Here is a 17,633-nt window from a genome sequence, read left to right as displayed (position 1 = left end):
TAGCTGAAGACCAAGACTGGAGTAGCTCGAGTACTTCAGGTGTGGTTTGTACTCATGTTTTTGCCTCCACCTGTGTTTCAGGACAGTGCCATGGACTAGCAGAGCATGGCAGGGCAGGGCAGCCCGGCTTCACTCCAGCAGCTGAACATGAGCTCTGCTGAGACCCATTTCAAGCATGTAAATGTTTTAAGGGCTGAGACTAGGGCTTAACTAAAGCAAGCAGGAGCCATTTCTTTCAAATTTAAGATGGACAGGATTAAGAAAACCTTTAAGTATTAGGTTTTTTTTGTACCTGGGCTGTGGCAGACTAAGGGTCTGAAGGGCTCAGCTCCTTTAACATGCAGTAGGTACAACAGCCACCCACTGTCCCCCTCTGTCACCCCATCCAAGTATGAAGAGGCTGAGGAGCAGCATAAGGAGGTGAGTTACAGCCCCAGACAGACAGACAGCTCCCCAAGTCCCTCCCAGCCCTGTCCTGAACACTGCAGCCCCACCTGGGGCAGCCAGCCTGGTCTCCAGTCCCCCCCCACCAGAGCCAGGGCAAGCTTTGAGTCACCCCCTGTAACACAGGTAAACACCATTTTCATGTTTATTGCAGCCCAGGGGAGGCAGGAGATCATCAAGGCTCTAGAATCAGTTTTTTTGTCACTCCCCCTGCACAGGCACAGACCCCCACAGCTCAGCCTCCTTGGAGGCAGAGGAGGGAGGAGGGGTAGGGCATTTAACAGAGTTTTCACCGTTCATTCGCTTACCCACGGATGCTATGCACACACCCCACTTTTGTACTAGTCTGTGTTTAAAAAAAAAAAGTAATAAACTTGAAGTTTATACAATCAGACTAAGGTTTAATGAATGTTGCATGGTTTCATCATTGAAAGGTAGGGGCCACCTTGAATGCAAGAGCTGTTTATTAATATTTTTATTGATGACAAACAGGTTTAAAACAAACTGAGACAAAATCAAAAAAGAGTAACACCGTGCTAGCACTGATGTCTGGATTTATAAAACTCAGAGTAACTGCTACAAAGGAAAAAACCAGCACAAAGCAGAGGCAAGCATTCCCATCAGTGAAATAAAGGGGGTGAGGGGAGAGGAGGGGCTTACATTACTCAATGGATTGCATTGCACAGAGGGGGACAGCTTAAACCTATCGGAAAAGTCTATGCAACTACACAGCCTACAGAAGAAAAAAAATTAAAAAGCCCTTCGGCAATGTTAATAAATAAAACAGTCCATCTTACAAGGAAGGAAGGTGGCCTGTGTCTCCATTCTTTCACATTTTAGAAGTCTAAACTCTGGAGGCTTTTTATGAGAAAAGAATGGTTTTCGTTTCTGGAAAGTTTCTACTGCAGTTCTCGAACTGTGTTCACTGCAGGACTGAACAAAAATTTTGAACACCTGTTCCATGTTTATGTGCACGCTACTCACAGGTTGTGGGTACGCTACACCAGGTCTGCACTGGGGGAGAGACACTCCTGGAAAAACTACAGCAAATACAGGTTATGAAAGCGGGTCAACGATCTACAGAAAGGACAGTAATGAAAGGGCTTCCCCCCAGTTACAAAAAAGTGGGTTTTACATCATTTAAGTACATTCAAATGAGAGGTATTTTGAGTTCCCCCCAGAAAAAAAAAAAAAAAAGACTAGAAACACTTGGAGCCCTTTGAGTATAAAGCTAACTTAATTCAAACTTTAAAAACACTGAGGTTAGCGAATCACACTCTACTGATCTTTGCCAATTAGGAGGTAGAGGTTAGTCTAATTTAGGGATCTGATAAAAATGGGTCTGTAGGAATTTTAAGTTCTCTGCGCTGTTTCTAAAAAGGTTTAGACAGAAATAAAATGCTCCCAGTGTTCCCATATGACTTATTTAAGACATGGGTACAACTTCAAAATTGGATGGCTTCTCTTATGTGCTGTTTTCAGTTCTGACTTCCAGCTATTTCTCAAGCCAGCATTGATGGCACAGCTGTGTCCGCTACCTGAAAACTAGGCTCCGGGTTTGGTTTTCAACACCTGAATCTTTCAGCTAATCTGCATGAGTCACCAAAGAAGCCACACAAAAGCCTAACCCATTATCTCTGCTCATACCCAGCTATCAGAGGCCACCTTCCAACAACTGCCTGCTTTGTCCATTTCGCCAACCTGCTTCAGTAACATTGTAGAGTCTTTACTTCAAAACCAATATAATCCCCAGTTTCCACTACTTCTTCCCCAGATCTGAGGGAGTGAGCAAAGCAGGCCTGTTAGCATCTTCTCCTCCAGGGCCGAAGGGCACAGGAACCCATCCCCTTTCAAGCGCAAAGTTCATCTTACAGAAAGGCTTGTTTTTCACAGAGTAGAGTCCAGACAGTAGCCAATTAAAGCATACAGAAAACACTTTGAAACCCTCCTCCTGCTCGAGCGCGCAGGCTCCTTTCACTCTAACTGCTATCCAATGTAGGAAGAAGAGGCTGATTGCTGCAACTTTTAATCACACTGAAAGTTCTCAAGGTTGGTGCTCTAATTTAGTTTTAAACTTTTTGTAAGCTTCTCAGAACAAGGATCTCCCAGGTCCACCACTAAGAATTCAGAGACAAACTTCTAAAAATTCAGTGCTCCTTTGAAAGAATCTCTTTAAAACCACCTTGTCACGAAAGACCCGTTCAGAATGTGGGCGACACGATGACACTAGGATTTCAGAGCCAGCGTTGGACAACAAAACCTGCATCTCAGAGTTGAGCATCAGCTATGTTCCGCTGGATTTCTGCTTGGCTCGCTGTCACTTAGTCAGGAACTCTCTCTCTTTCTCTCTCAGATACTCTGCTTCTAAAATGTAAACAGTTACTGCTAAAATATAGTACCCCTTTAAAATGAGAACAACTCTGAGATGAGGGTTTTCCTCTCCTCATCTGCTCTGAAAAGTAATGCCCTGCTCGCAAAGAGAAGTATGGAATGAAGTGAAACCTGCCTAAGGCCCTTCTCTTGAGCTTGTTTGACTGGGGGAGCAGGGACTCAGCTGACCACTCATTTCAGGGTGAGTTGCCTTCCCAGTGAGGCGCCAGCCAGTCCTTCGGTGCTCTCTCTCCTCTCCGGTCAGTCTCCTTGTCTCAGTGAGCTAGCAGTGGGCTCTCTCGCGCGCGCTCCTTTCTCTTTCTCTCCTCTCCGTTGGTTGGTTTCTTTCTCCTGTTGCTCTCACACAGTGGTGCTTCAGTTTTAGCAGTGGAAAACAGGTATCCATTTTATTTTATTTTTTTTATTACCCAGAATAAAATGCTGATGAACTAAGCTCCACACAAGCTTAGCTCTTCTTCCTCAACCTGAAAGCAAGGAAGCAAAACAACACTTGCATTAGGGACGTCTCTCTTAAGACAAACACCGTGTTTGTGAACTGAAATCGGGGAGGAGGAAGCAGAGGAGTGACCCTCAGGTGCCTTACACTCTAATACTGTGACAGTCCCGTCACTCCGCCATGTTGATATGCCCGTTCACCCTGGTAAGTAGAGTCCTGTGACAGCGCCACGTCAATCTGAGATTTAAACTCATCACCAAGGTAACTGTCCTGAAAATGAAAGTGGGTGTTAAGCCTCACACTCATCATCAAGCTCAAGTGCTCCCTTACATAGAATACCTCGCAGCCAAGGTTTATGATTAAGTCTGAGAGGTTTTATTTTATTGGGGTTTTTTTGTTTGGTCATTGGGTTGTGGGTTGTTTTTTTTTTTTAATCTATTCTTTTTGCTGCAGAATTTCCACAAACCAAAAGTTTTTTGCAATAGCTGGCTGCTGAACAGGCAAGCAGTTAAAAGTTAAGGTTCGAACTAAGTCTATACATGCAGCATTTCACTTTTATGTCCAAGTGTACTTCAAAAGTCCAGCAAGTGGAGGAGCACAAAATGCTGGGGCTGAGTAATTGAAAATGGTTTTAGTTTCCATTTTCCTCAGTACTGGGAAACACGGATGTGCATACACACAGATCAAGGACAGAAAACCCAGGAAAAAAGAGCAGACTATAGATCAGACTCTGCTTACCTGTGATAATTCTGGTTGGGAGAGCCCAGGCTGACTCATCTGCGATGGCTGACTCATGGAGATATACCCCTGAGTCAGTGGACCCTGGGAGAAAGGCTGGGACACCACATCTTGGCTCGCTTGGCTGTTGGGAAGGTTTGACTGACTAGTTCCAGGAATCCCAAAACGATTTTTCTGGCGCCCACCACGACCAGTCTTTCCTTTTGGCACCCCACGTCCTGGAAAAGTGTTTATCCCAACCAACAGTGAGAAGTCTTACGCATACAAAGATGAAAATCAACAGTTTTTATAAAGATGCAGGTGCAGAGAAATCAAAAGGCAGAACCACCAGCACAAAAACATGGCAAAAGGACCCACTGGAGGCTGCAGTGCTGTTGTGGTTGTACCCCATACAACTCAGATTTATTAGTGAAGCACCTCTCCTGCACTCATAAGCACTGCTGCAGGAGGAAGAAAAATCATTCCCTCGCTTCAGACCTAAAATGTGGCTTTGAACCGTCTCCCCCCTGCCCCCATACCTGCGGCTGGTCCGTTGGCCTGGCCAAAGTATCCCGGTGGTGGCATCGGTGGCATGACGAGGTTGAAAGGGATAGGAATGTTCATGGCAGGAACGTGGCTGGGGCCGGCGCTGATCATCCCGATCTGGTCGTGGGTTTGGAAGTACATGTTGGATGGGCGCCCTGGGGAGGGGAGGAAAAGCCACAGGGATTTTAGGCATCCTGGGTATTTAAAAATCAATTAATATTCCTGCTTTTAACAGTAATGGGAGGACTTGTGAGCAGGATAAATGAGAACCAGAAACCGAAAGGACAAGCCTACCACTGCCAAGAATCACCAATATTTCTAGTTCACTGTTTATTCCACACTTGAAAAATTTCAGAGACTCATCTCACACATCCCTACACAGTTAATCTTGGATGGTGCTGTAAAAGAGTCCTGAAATGCTTACACACACACACACACAGTTCCCTCTCCCCTCATTTTTCACTTGCTCTACATCAAGCAGAGGCTTCTATATACAGAGAGCAAAATCCAGGCACATCATGAACATTTCCAGTTCTTAAATTCCCTGTTTTTCTGTAGTGGCTCTTAAACATTTAGAAGTCTGTAAGATACTGTAACCCAAGGACTAGTTGGGGGAAAAAAGAAAATTAATCTCTAAAGGTGTTAATTCTGATAGCTTCCTTTACCTTGACTGCTCCGGTCATAGACAGATCCTGGAATAATAGCCTCACGTGCATCATACATGGCAGTAGTCATGAAACGGGCACCCTGGAAGCATTGCAGGAGTTAGACAAAGCCTTTATGTGGAAAACTTAGGACTGCATCTTCAATGTAACTTATTTTGGGTAAGAATCCAATAAAATTCCACAGACAATGCACACTTTACAAGTGCTGAGGAAACAAACTACTTCTAATATATGGAAAGCATCCAGCTTCCAGCTACTGTTTCAACTACATCATGATAACAAGGAAGGAAAAAAAAAACCAGATTCTACAGGCAGCCTGTCTCAAATTAATTCTCAAATTCATGCTTATTCCATCCATTTAGAACTGATCAATCAAATCCCATTTGCTTCACACCGCAAACAGAGACAGGAGAGGTCAACTTACGGGGTTGATGGTGTTGACGAGCTTCCGCGGCTTGCTGAACTGCATAAGGCTTTCCCGGAGGTTATTCAGTGGTCCCTCCACTAGCACCTTCTGCTCCTTGTAGTAATTCAGCAGGTGATTCCAAAGTGGTTGTTTAGACAGTGCTTTTGGGTTCCCAACAATAATTACTCCATACCTATACAGCAGCAGACAAACACAATCTAAAATTAACTTTGACTAAAATAAAACCATGTTACACACTAGTGTCAGAGCAGCCTCGAAGCCAGTCTCTCTGGCAGTAAATCAGCTGCGCAGGGGACCCTGACACAATTCTTTTGTTTACAGCAGATCATTTCTGTAGTATGACAAAACTCTTGAAAGGAGATTGCTGCAGCCACTTTCTCAATAATCACAAGCTTCCTCTCACAGGGTTTGCCAAACACATCAGCATGCTCAACCAGCCACCACACTGTACTGGTTTGAAAGCTTGCAGAAACCAGAGAACGAAGGCAAGAGTTCTGTCCTGCAAAGGGGAACCACATGCTGGCTTCTACAGATCACTGATGCCAAACGGTAACGCTGATTGAGACTGCTCTTGTACATTGTAGGGAGTGTGGAAATCATTCAAGGCTCCTTTAAACCAGGGAGGGTGGGGAACACGCCTGCTACCCACAAAACACAGACCTTTGGTTAGTCAGACTGTACCGATGCTTTAGCAGATTGCAGTAGGTCTCTAGAATAGATAAAAAATTGTCCAATTTGACCTTACCTTGCTCTTGTAAGAGCTACATTAAGACGCCTGGGGTCATTCAGAAACCCTATTCCCTGGTGTTCGTTGGCCCTCACACAAGAAAGGATAATAAAATCCTTCTCTCTTCCCTGGAAGGCATCCACACTTGCAATTTCCACTTCCTGAAACAGAGGAAAACATGTAAATCACGGAAGCACAGCGCAAAACAGTCATGCTATCAACAGATATTACACAAATTTGTTGGCTGTGCACTAGCGGTTCCCATCACTTGAAAAAAAGTTATTTTTTTTGGTAATAACGAATGATTTGGTAATTCCACTGGTCACTAAATAGTTTCCCTAAAGGAGAACAGACAGTCTCAGTTTAGGACAAATTACTTTTACGTTCACTGCTTTATGGTTCTCATATTTCCCCAAAAACTGGCATTTGCACTATGGAAAGCATCCCTTTTCTAGGTATGTAGCCAAAAAGACTTCTGACTATTCCAAAGTCTTGTAGTAAGACAGCTCCAAATTAGCACTGCTGCTTTCAGCTACCAAGAAACCTGAATCAGAGGGACAGATCATTCCTGGCAGAAGTAAAAATATTTCCACCAAGTCTTCCCTTCAGTGAAAACATGGACCAAGTTCTCAATATTGCAAAACAGACTACATTAAATGTACAACCGCCTTGTTTGTAGCAACAAATACTAATGTTTGGTAGAGGAGTTCCACTGACGGGAGGACGTATTCCCAAGCAAATAAATAGTATGACCATCAGGATTTATGGAGCTTGGTTTCCTGCATGGCTCTTGGCGTGATGCTTTTATCTAAGACACAAGCTGACGGAAGCTTTTCCACAGCTGAAGCACTAATGACCTCTCCCTCCTGTGCCTCAATGAGTCCTCAGAGGACGGACTCGCTGAAGCCTTCCTTTCAACAGAGACCTTTAACAGAGCTTTATCCTTTATCTGGTCAACTGCTCCCCTGACACTTGCTGGCATTTCATACCTCCTAAACTCTTCTCTCCTTGGCTTATTTTAACTACCATCAACTAAAGCACTCTAAAATTACCAAAGAATAAACGCAGACTGACGCCTACAAAGCCAGACTAAAAATGAAAATATTGTGAAGTTTCACAATATCTGACTATTCTAGCTTCTCTGTATCCAAGCGTTCTTGTTTGTACAAGGACTCTGTACCTGGTAGAGCTTTGTGTGCAAGGAACCGCTGAACTGCATGTACTGCACCAGATAGGACCGCTGACCTTCGTAAGGAGTAATAATGCCAATCTGATCTGGTTTGGCACCTGCTTTCAATAGCTTTGTAGTTATCTTCTCCACATTGGCAGCTTCCGTCCTAGAAAGAGAGATTTGTTTATCAAAGGAGAATCAAGGCATTAGGGACAACTTTTTGCAAGGTAATGGGTCTAAAAAACTTGAAGATACGTGCTGTGCTAGCACTTATGATTCAAGAACAAGATCAGTTTTACATGGCATTGCTTGAGCACTGCGATTAATTCAGCTTAAGCTCTGCAGGAACATTCACAATTATCACCTCTTGACTTAGGCCATGCAGAGATATTCTCAGCCAGAGGAATACGGGTGAAAGCTGACATCTCAAAAAAATGTCTCAGAATGACACCAAGATTTCTCCTTAATATACCCCTCCACCTTCTCAGAACAGAACTACATTTCCTAGAATAGCAAAATTCCTGATGGCCATCATTCTGAAATGGAACTGCTTCGTAGAGTTAAATGTACACGTGTACTTTTGAGTGAGATCATTAACAATGTTCCAGCCTGCTGTGCAAACAGATCCTTCAGTTGCTTTATCTTAAAGTTTTAAATATAGAACGTTTTTAATGCCAATCTTCCCTGCCAGCCAACTATTGTGCCATTTGTCTGTGCACAATCTGGCGTGCTGCATTCAGCAGTCTTGCACATGCTGTTCATGAAACAGACCGAGATTAAAAATATCACAGCAGATATTTTTCATAAGTTGGTCTGGTTTCCCTTCCAGGCACACGAACAACTGCGTGTGACCAAGAGGAGCAAAATGTTTCAAGCTCACTCTTTCAAAAAGAAGTTGCAACGTGCCAAAAAAAGGGATAGAAAAAAGAGAATTAAATTCCCATCCCTTTTGCATGCCCACCAAAATACTTCCTCCCAGTGTTAAGTTCTCAGTGTTGAATTTTGCTTACCTGTTCAAGTAAGAGGTGCCTGAGCTGGCAATTTCTTCCTGTCCTTGTGTAACATAGAAAAACATCGGCTTATCTGGCTGTGGCCACTGGAAATCAAAACCTTTTTTCACACGGTCCGCTGAAGAGCGCAAAAACAGCAAGTAAAAAAGTTAACACTCCTTTACTAGCAAAAACACTAATTTTCATATCAAAGCACCTTCAAGACTCAGAACTCTAAGTGCAATGGCAATTCTCTTTTTAAGCAAATGTATTAAAACTCATCTAGGTTAAAGAATCCTTCCTTTGATCCTTAATGAATGGAAAAAAAGGTAATTGGCAGACGTACTATTCTTGCTTACCTGCAGTAACACCGTTCTGGAGTGAACCCTCATAGAAGATATTGGATGGAAAAGCACTGAGGGCAGGATGCATGCGATACTGCACCTGCAGGCGAATCGGACGAATCCCCAGCACAACGAGCCTCTCAAAGAGGGACTGAGACAGGCCAGCCTTTGCAGCTTTTTTACACATCACAACAGGACCAAGCTGGCAGTGGTCACCTACAAGAATAAGCTGGGGAAAAGAAAGTTTGATCTCAGTTGGTATTTTCTGAAACTTGCCCAATAGCTAGAAACAATAGCAATATCCTCCCATAAAATATATCAGGAACCAATCAGTCTGATTTGTAAGAAGCTTCAGATCAAAGCAAAGACAAAACAATTTACGTCTATATTATGTAATTGTGTTCCATGAAAGGAAAGGACTCTTGTACCCCTATGTGCCTACACTGTCAATGCTGCTGCTTGACGCTACTTCCTCTATTTATAAAGTCTTTTCTTTACTGAAATCCAACGGATCCTACCTGTTTCGCTCCCAGGACAACCGGCACCATGCACTCGGGCTCAGTAGCCTGGGTGCTTTCATCAATCAGAATGGAGCGGAACTGCATTTTTGCAAGTCTTGGATCACCAGCTCCCACACAGGTGCAACAGATCACATCTGCATTCTGAGACAGAAATGCAAGGAAATTAATCAAGTAGGATATCGATAGACAATATTTCTACATGGAAGAACGCAAACTGCAACTAAGCCTTGTGGCAGAAAGTTATTTAAGCCGCTAGAACCGAAGGAACTTTACCATAAGCAATTCACGCTCTGCTGTTCGTTTCAGTGCCCGGTAACGTTTCTCATCAGCAGACGACAGTTCTCCAGTTTCATCTTTAAGCTGCTGCAGTTTCTGAAGCTCTGGCATGCTGCAAAAAAAGGAATTTTGCTTTAGGGCCTAATTAACAACTTCGTAGGATTACAGTGGAACTCGTTTGTAAAATTCAATATGACACATGTATATATAACAAAAAAGTTATCACATGAAGCACACACATTGTCATCATTACACAGTTCATCAGTTGTGTGTCTATCACAACATTTAAACTGGTTTTCTGTTCCCCTGCCCCCTTCGACCATTTCTTACCTGTCCATGTTCCTGATCTGGTTATGCAATGCCAAGAAGGATACAGGAGAGTCAATTGCCTCACGGCTTTTAGCACACAGACGAACCACCTTCAGCCCAGTTTGATGGATCTTCTCAGTCAACTGATCTACAGCGATATTACTCGGAGCACAGACTAACACAGGCCTTGAAAAAAAATGAAGCAAAAAGTCTCAATGAGCTGTAAACTCTTTTCCACTAGACTCGTAACAAAATCAGAATTATGACACATCCTCTAAAAATACGTTGGGAAAGAATATTTTCTGAAACAAGCAAAAGTCTTTTCAGAATAATATACTTCCAGAAAGCCTTTTTAGTTCAATGATACAAATTATTTTAATTTTTAAAATCAAGATGCTTCTTTGACCATTATGAAGTAACCTCAAAGATTTAAAGAGAATATTTCTCACCCATTGCCCTGCCTAGCCAGATGATAGACAATTGTGGCTGATGTCACCGTTTTTCCCGTACCAGGGGGACCCTGAATAAGGCTCAGAGGACGCTGCAGGACAGTCTTCACAGCATAAACCTATAAAAAAAAATTTTATTGCTATTTAGCATTCAATGCGTAGAAGTTAAAGCTGCTCAACCTCTATTCATAAATCCTTTATCATATTCTTTGCACGTAGTACAAAGGAGATGAGGTTACCTGAGAATGGTTGAGATCAGGAAGTCCTTGTGCTGTAAAGCGCTTTGGCAACTGGCATTTAATGATTACATCTTCTACCTCGTGACCTAACAGTTTGTGATAGATGTACCCAGACACTGAAGTCTCATCCACAGCAAATGTTTTTAAAGCACTCTGCATTCTGAAAGGAGGGAAGGACAGGGAAGAAAAAAAATCAGTATGACTTCAGATAAAACTATCCACAAGTGTCCTACACAAAGGTTAACCAGATATCAGGCACAAATTAATACATACCATAAAAAATATGGACTAACTGCACCTATTATCTGCCAAGTGTTGAAGTGCTTTCTCAGTACCTGTCAAATGAAGTAGACTTCCATACAAAATCGACTTGGAAGTTATGAGTGACTTCCACAGGCGCTCCAACGCTGCTCCTCAGCTCAATAGCTATCTCATCACCATAATCTGTAGAACCTCGTTAAGTAGTAATCTATAGTAAAAATTTGAATTCTATTTTCCCCAATTATTATTTTTTTAGCAGACCCCCCATGACAAATTAAAATGATCTCAAAATTACTTTTATACACATTTACTGATTTCTCAGGAAAGATTTCAACCTTCAATCAAGCCTTCCTGAAGGCTCAACTAAGTAAAGGATACTATCAGGAACTTTGATAACATGACCAATTCCTTTCCACAAAGGGGCCAGGTCTCCCTTATACCTCAAGCAGATCTCATCTCCTTGCATAAGACGCATATCTACAGAGAAAGGAAAAAACGTTCTCAGAATATTCAAACATCCGTCCCTCAATACAAAAAACTTACAGTACTAGCCTATATCCCAGGCCAGATCATGACAGTTCTTTAAACACTGATGCTATTCACCAGGCATTAAAAAAAAAAAAAAAAATCAGACAAAATACACAATCAAGCTGTCATTACCTGAATCAGTCTTTGGCAAAGTGAAATAAGCAATTCTTTTCTTGTTCAAGCCCAGGTCCCATCTGACCGTGATGTTATCTTGGGTCTAATGGTAAAGAAAAGGCATCTATTATGTTCTTAAAGAGCTGTTTGCCAACTACCAGAGTCCTCACTGTCCTGTACTTCAAAATAGTGGAGAAATACAAAACTTGCTGTTCCAGTGTCACAGTGTAGACAAATATCTGTATTTATTCTTATGGACCAAGTTCACACCATCTACAGAAGGTAATTCTGTTCTACAAGAGAGTTCCTCGGTTAATGAGAAACAAAGTCCTAATCACCACCTGCATTATTCCCGCCCTCCACCTTGAAAGCATTAAGTGCTCACACAATTCAAGTTTGACTGGAAACTGACTGACAAAGGTAACTGCAGGTTATGAGGATAACAACATAAAAGGTGGCCAAGTTGCAGTTCTTCGACAGAATGTGGTTCTTGGGAAAATAAACTTTGAACACAGAAAAGATGGAATTTCAAGTGCTTCGAGATCTTTTTTCAAACCTCAGTTTGAGGATTTTTCTTTCCTGTCCCTGCTACCATACATCACCATTACTACTGCCATTACTGGGATGTAGTATCACTGTAACAAAGACATTTATTTCCCCTGAGCCTTCCTTCTGTGCTGTTAACAGTGTCCATGTGTCTGATATCAGAGTGCTCATCAGAAGCCCCCTCAAAGGGGCACATTCCAAGCATATTACCTGCGACTCCTTGAGTTTCTTGTCATAGTCTGCCTCAAGCTTGACGAGAGGACCAAAAATATTTTGGTATTGATAAGCATCTTCATATCTTAGCAGGACATGCTGTGGTTCTTCATCAACACCAGGCTTTTCTAAGTCCTCAAGGGTTGCAGATGGGTTTTCCTAGAATTTAAAGCACAAACATTTTGTTTTGAAGATTTAAGTATAAACAAGTGACAATCTCTCACTGTGCAACAGGACTGATAACACCGTGTTTTACTATTACAGGAAGTTACATCAAGGTATAATAACCTGTTAAAACTACACCGAGTCATTACATACCGTGCTCACTCACATCCAGTCAGGTTTGTTATGCACTGAAGGATGTACAGAAAAACCTCTTGAAAGCAATAACTGAATACCAAGCACGGACTAGCAGTTCCCTACGCAGCTAGTGATCATATAAAGCAGAAACAAATGAAAGACTTGAGATGGGGAAGAGACCGTTGTTTTGTCAGATTGCCTGACAGTGCAACTTGAACAGAGCTGAAGAACCTAAGGGTGAAACCTTCCTACTTTGATATGATAAATGATCTCCTGAATCCTTTGATCAGTTCCCAGGTGCACTGCTTGTCAAATCTGCAAGGTGTAAACCTCATGTGATTTAAGTATGTTCCCTGCCTTATGTAGTAGCTAAGTCTTGTCTCTCCTTCATAAAAAACACAAAATTAGCACTTGGTAAAATATAACGAACATTTGAAAAGCAGCACATACCTTCCAAAGTTCTTCCAGCTTGTTAATCTGCTGGGCTGTAATCTGACGTGCTCTCAGCTGTTCCTGTTCAGATGGAATCTTTACCAGCCACGAAAGGAAACAGCGATCTTGGATAAGAGGCTGCCACTGTGAACTGTCCCAGTTAATATCCTTCAAACTGCTCTGACTGGCACATGGCTGCCTGCACAACCAAAATATTGAAAAAAAATATTAAATTAGACAAGTGTAACAAAAACTCTGTTGTGTGAAGTGTGAAGTGTGAAAATGAGTTGTTTTAAGAGCATGATAAACCCAAGCATCTCAGTTAAAAGGGAAAAAACCAGAACAACCCTAGTCTGCTCAGCCAATTCATTGTTTAGTTCCTGTACTTGCTACTGCAACCCTGTACAGAGAACAACCGTACAGAGAAAAATATCCTGTGTAACAGAGCCACTACTCCAGTAGGCCTCTGGAGTAATTTTCTGAACCGACCTGTTACTCTTCCAAATGTGAAAATCACAGTTTAAAAAAAAGGGGAAAAACACCTTTCTTCCATTAAGGACTCCTCCATTTGGGAGAAACAGTTTTCTATAGAACCAAGACATTTGCTCAGCATAACAGAATGCTCCTTGACTGCATTATCTACTTGTATACAATTCATGAAGTCTATACGATCATCTGAAGGAAAAATGGTGGCAAATCAGAACATAAAATGTTTTGGTACAAAATGAAAGCAAGCGTTGCCCTTTAGAAAGAAAGTTATGCAATAGACTTGACACAAACACGCCAACAAAGGCATTCTCTCACCTGCACAGCAAAACAACCACGGAGTCTGCCTTAGCTGGAATAAAGCCAAGGAGAAACACATTACGACATCCACAGTTGTAGCATTCCAAGACAGTCTCTCCTAGAGGTCCGTCTTTATGGAGAGTCACCTCTTTGCACTTCGCTCTCACAAGATGATTAACAATGTGGCTGAAACCAGAGAGGACACACATTTATATGAAGTTAATATGAAAATCAGATTTAGTTCTAACTTAATATATCAGCTCAGTTATTAACAGACACAAAATCTATTTAGACTGTGGCAGACATTGGTAAGATCTTGCTCTTTTCATCCACACAAAGATATTGCTAACAGTCTCAATGGTTTCTCAGCGCATGAATGTTTTAAGGTAGATGAGTGTGAACAAACAGGAAATGTGAGAAATTCTTTTTATGTTACTGGTAATTGAAAGAAGCCTCCTGAAGCTCAACAGGTCAAGACAAACAGTTCTCCTGCGCTTTGCAGGACACAGGATGGGGGAAGCTGCAGCAAGCTCACTTTACAGAAGTGATTCAAGTTTTGCTGAGATCAAGGTCTAAGTTGTTAACAGCAGAAAAGCGAAACAGGAGGTTGGAGGCTCACATTTGTCACTAGACTTCGATTACCACCAAAACGTAAGACACAGCCATAACACACCACTTCAAAACACAATCTAAAACAAGACTGACATTTCCACCATTTGACTGTTTACCTGCCAGATGTATTTCCACGCCCATTACAGAACCACTTTTTGCTGGTGTTGCAGTAAACCACACAAGCAGGGTCATGGATACCGCAGTAACTGGAATTAAAAATACAAAAATAAGGGGAAGTAAAAATTGGGGAACACGAGTGTTGGTGAAAGTATCAAACACGAGCTAAGCCTCTGTTCTGAGTCACAAGCATTCTAACACTTCCCACCATTACCAGCCCTGGGCTAGCTTAGTCTTCTATTCCTCACGGAAGGCCAGAGCCCTACAGGACGTGGCAGCTGTAAGTGTACACGAGCTCAGCAGAGGGCACCATCTTCCTACCTGTATGTGGCTGTCTCCAAGCAAGTTGCTCTCAAAATCCAAAAATCCTCTTAAGCATACACCTTACACTCACACAAAGCGCTCCTGCCCTCTGGAAATAATAAGCCTGGGGCAAAGATTAGGTCTCACCTGCAAGCATGCACAGGAAGATCCTTTGTGTAATAGGTATCTTCTTCATCTTCTTCAAAATTCAACTCTGCCAGAAGCTGGCTGGTTTTAGCCACGTTATCATCCACAGCTCCATTCTGCAGAATACCATCAGGTCCATTCACCTGAAATACAAGGTCAGTGCTTAAGTTATACAATCTAAAGACTCCAAAACATAAAGCCAGGGACAGTAATCCCCCTTCCTCGAAGCAAAAACTTGTGTTTAATTTAGAAAATCTCAAAGGGAAAGAAAAATGCTGTTAAGAGCTGAAACACATACCAGTCATATAATCAATACTTGCTTCGTTAGCTCCTATTTTACAGGATTAAACTCCAACTGGTGAGTAGAAAAAAGTTAACAAAAGGGGATTGATTTTCTGCAGATTACATTTTTCCATACAGTCTTACACAACACACTGAATTCCATTTAAACAATTCTAGTAGTATCAAACATTGGTTTGTCATCTCATTTTATTCCAGGAATCTACCAGAAAACATGATCTTTACCGTATAGGACTTTCCCCATCTATTTCAACTGTTCTCTATCCACCACTGAATAAAAAAAACTACTTGCAAAGTACACCAGGTATGATAGTCACTGGTGTGTTACTTTAAATTTGTTTTAGCTACTGTATGATTTCCTTTAAAAAAAATGAGGCTCCTCTAAATTATCCAAGAGAACGATGCAAGTCCATAAAAATTGGTAATACAGCCTAAGTTTTCAGAGATCAAGCGTGCTAACACAGCATACACAAACCAGGTGAGCTCTTTCCACTGACAACACACCAACTGCCAGAAGTTCTGCAGCATTTGGTGCTGTGTCAGCAACTTTTACACACCAGGTCTTTCTCCCGTTAAAAATAACTCCTTTTGGCAACACTGAGTACAGGGTGTTTACCACCAGGAAGGAGCATGGAGCAGTGCGAATGTCACAGAGCAGCTTTGGGCACGGCCAGCACAGCTGCTGCCCCTTGGGCCTCCCAGGTGTCCTGGGTTAGTTCTGCTGCTGTGTCTCTGCAGAGTAACAGCCCTGGGGAGCCTCAGCACCTTAACACCCTGCTGTCCAGACCCCCCAAGGTGGCTAGATCCTCACACCCCCCAGAACTTTGTTCAGTCACCTAATTCTTTGAGTTGTTTAGCCAAGCTCTCACTGAAACCTGGACCCCATGATCCACATTAACTTTGGGTGGAAAAAGCTGGGACAGGGATCACCACAGTGACTGCGATGATTGGCACGACATTAACAAAACATGTGAGATGAGAGCTGTGAGGTAGCTGCCCTATCAAAGCAAAATCACCAGATGTATTAAAAAGCACAACTGTTTCTAAAGGGATTGGGTTAGGCAAGATATTTCTGAATTTTATCTAGCTAATAAATGGGAGCGTAATAATCACTCCAGGCCTTTGTCTATCAATACAGTGTTTTAATAACTCCTTTGCACGTAGACATTTAATGCAATTTCTGGTCTCTGTAACTTAATTCCCTGACAAGAGATGAGAAAGCTGTCCACAGCGAGAAGAACACTAAATCTTTATTAAAAGAAATGTAATAAAAATAGTTGCTGTAGCATTATAAAGCTACAAGTCACAAGCAAATGAAAACAAGCTTACTTCTCTGGAAGTCTCACTTAGACTCCACACAAGCTAGTTTCACTATTGCACATTAAAATTTAACAGCCCATTGCAACAGTTAAATTTAAGAATAAGTGTCAGCCACTTCAAGTTTGCCCTTGGCAGTAAGGAACCAGACTTGATGACACAAGCTTTGCTCCACTATCTCCAAATGAAATGAGGGGCATTTGCAAAACACAATCTCAATGGTGTGACTTTCTACTGATGTAACCTCCAAGTACTGGCTTTTAACAGAAAGAATCAGCCAAGAGGAACTGTCAGCACAGAATGTGCAAAAGAAGCAGAGAGGAAAAAGGAAAAAAACCGCAAGAAACTGCAGCAGCACGCAACAACCCATTAGTATGATGAACCCAAACCCAATCAGCTCACTAAGTAACAGCATCTCCACAGATGTTTGAAATAAATATCCACTTTAAATAGATAGTGCCGTTTTACAAAATATGAAGACAACCTATTAACTGATCACAGAACAGGTGGTATTCCAAAGCCTGAAGTTAATTTTAATTTCTTAGAAGCAGGAATACCAGGCATTCACAGGTGCATTTTATCAGCCTATTCCAAAGAACCATAATACATTGTTATACACATCAGCTGACAAGTTTAATCAATTTTTTTGTGTGCTCATAAAAAATTGGATTACTGAATGGTAATAAAATTGCAAAGCTTTTTTTTTTTTAAGGCAGAAAACCCAAGAAACTACAACAACTGCGAGCTCTTTGTAGCTCTGTACCAGGTGACTGTGTTGGTTACACCGTGGGGAGCTCCCACCCTTTCCGAGCGCAGCAGGAACCCTGTCACCTGTCCTATGAGGATCCAGCGGCGAGGATGAGGCCTTGGCAGGCACACAGTGAGGAAGTGACTCAACTATTGTCTCAACTCTCCTGTGATGTTAGCCTATATGCATACTATTAAAAATCTGGCACCACCAACTGTTGTATAAGGGGGGGGAGGGGGCTTCTCTATTTTAGAAGTG

The 17,633-nt window shown here is 42.1% G+C and overlaps 1 protein-coding gene across 1 annotated transcript; it reads right to left on the bottom strand.

Annotated features, from left to right (window-relative positions):
- Window positions 1-2,575: 2,575 nt before the first annotated feature.
- UPF1 (UPF1 regulator of nonsense transcripts homolog (yeast)) lies at window positions 2,576-15,153 on the bottom strand (the record flags this gene model as incomplete). Its single annotated transcript, XM_010079908.1, has 23 exons — window positions 2,576-3,299; window positions 3,419-3,541; window positions 4,010-4,227; window positions 4,528-4,689; window positions 5,200-5,281; window positions 5,624-5,798; window positions 6,372-6,514; window positions 7,534-7,690; window positions 8,535-8,652; window positions 8,873-9,086; window positions 9,376-9,519; window positions 9,652-9,766; window positions 9,985-10,149; window positions 10,413-10,531; window positions 10,652-10,811; window positions 10,987-11,095; window positions 11,291-11,389; window positions 11,573-11,657; window positions 12,311-12,472; window positions 13,064-13,244; window positions 13,850-14,017; window positions 14,560-14,649; window positions 15,011-15,153. Coding segments are annotated over 22 exons (3,129 nt in total), but the record flags the coding sequence as incomplete, so codon positions are not given.
- Window positions 15,154-17,633: the final 2,480 nt, after the last annotated feature.

Source organism: Pterocles gutturalis, unplaced genomic scaffold (assembly GCF_000699245.1).
Source record: "Pterocles gutturalis isolate BGI_N339 unplaced genomic scaffold, ASM69924v1 scaffold35109, whole genome shotgun sequence".
Lineage (NCBI taxonomy): Eukaryota > Metazoa > Chordata > Aves > Pterocliformes > Pteroclidae > Pterocles > Pterocles gutturalis.
Note: the sequence above shows the minus strand (reverse complement) of the source record. Positions and strands in the feature narration are given on the sequence as shown.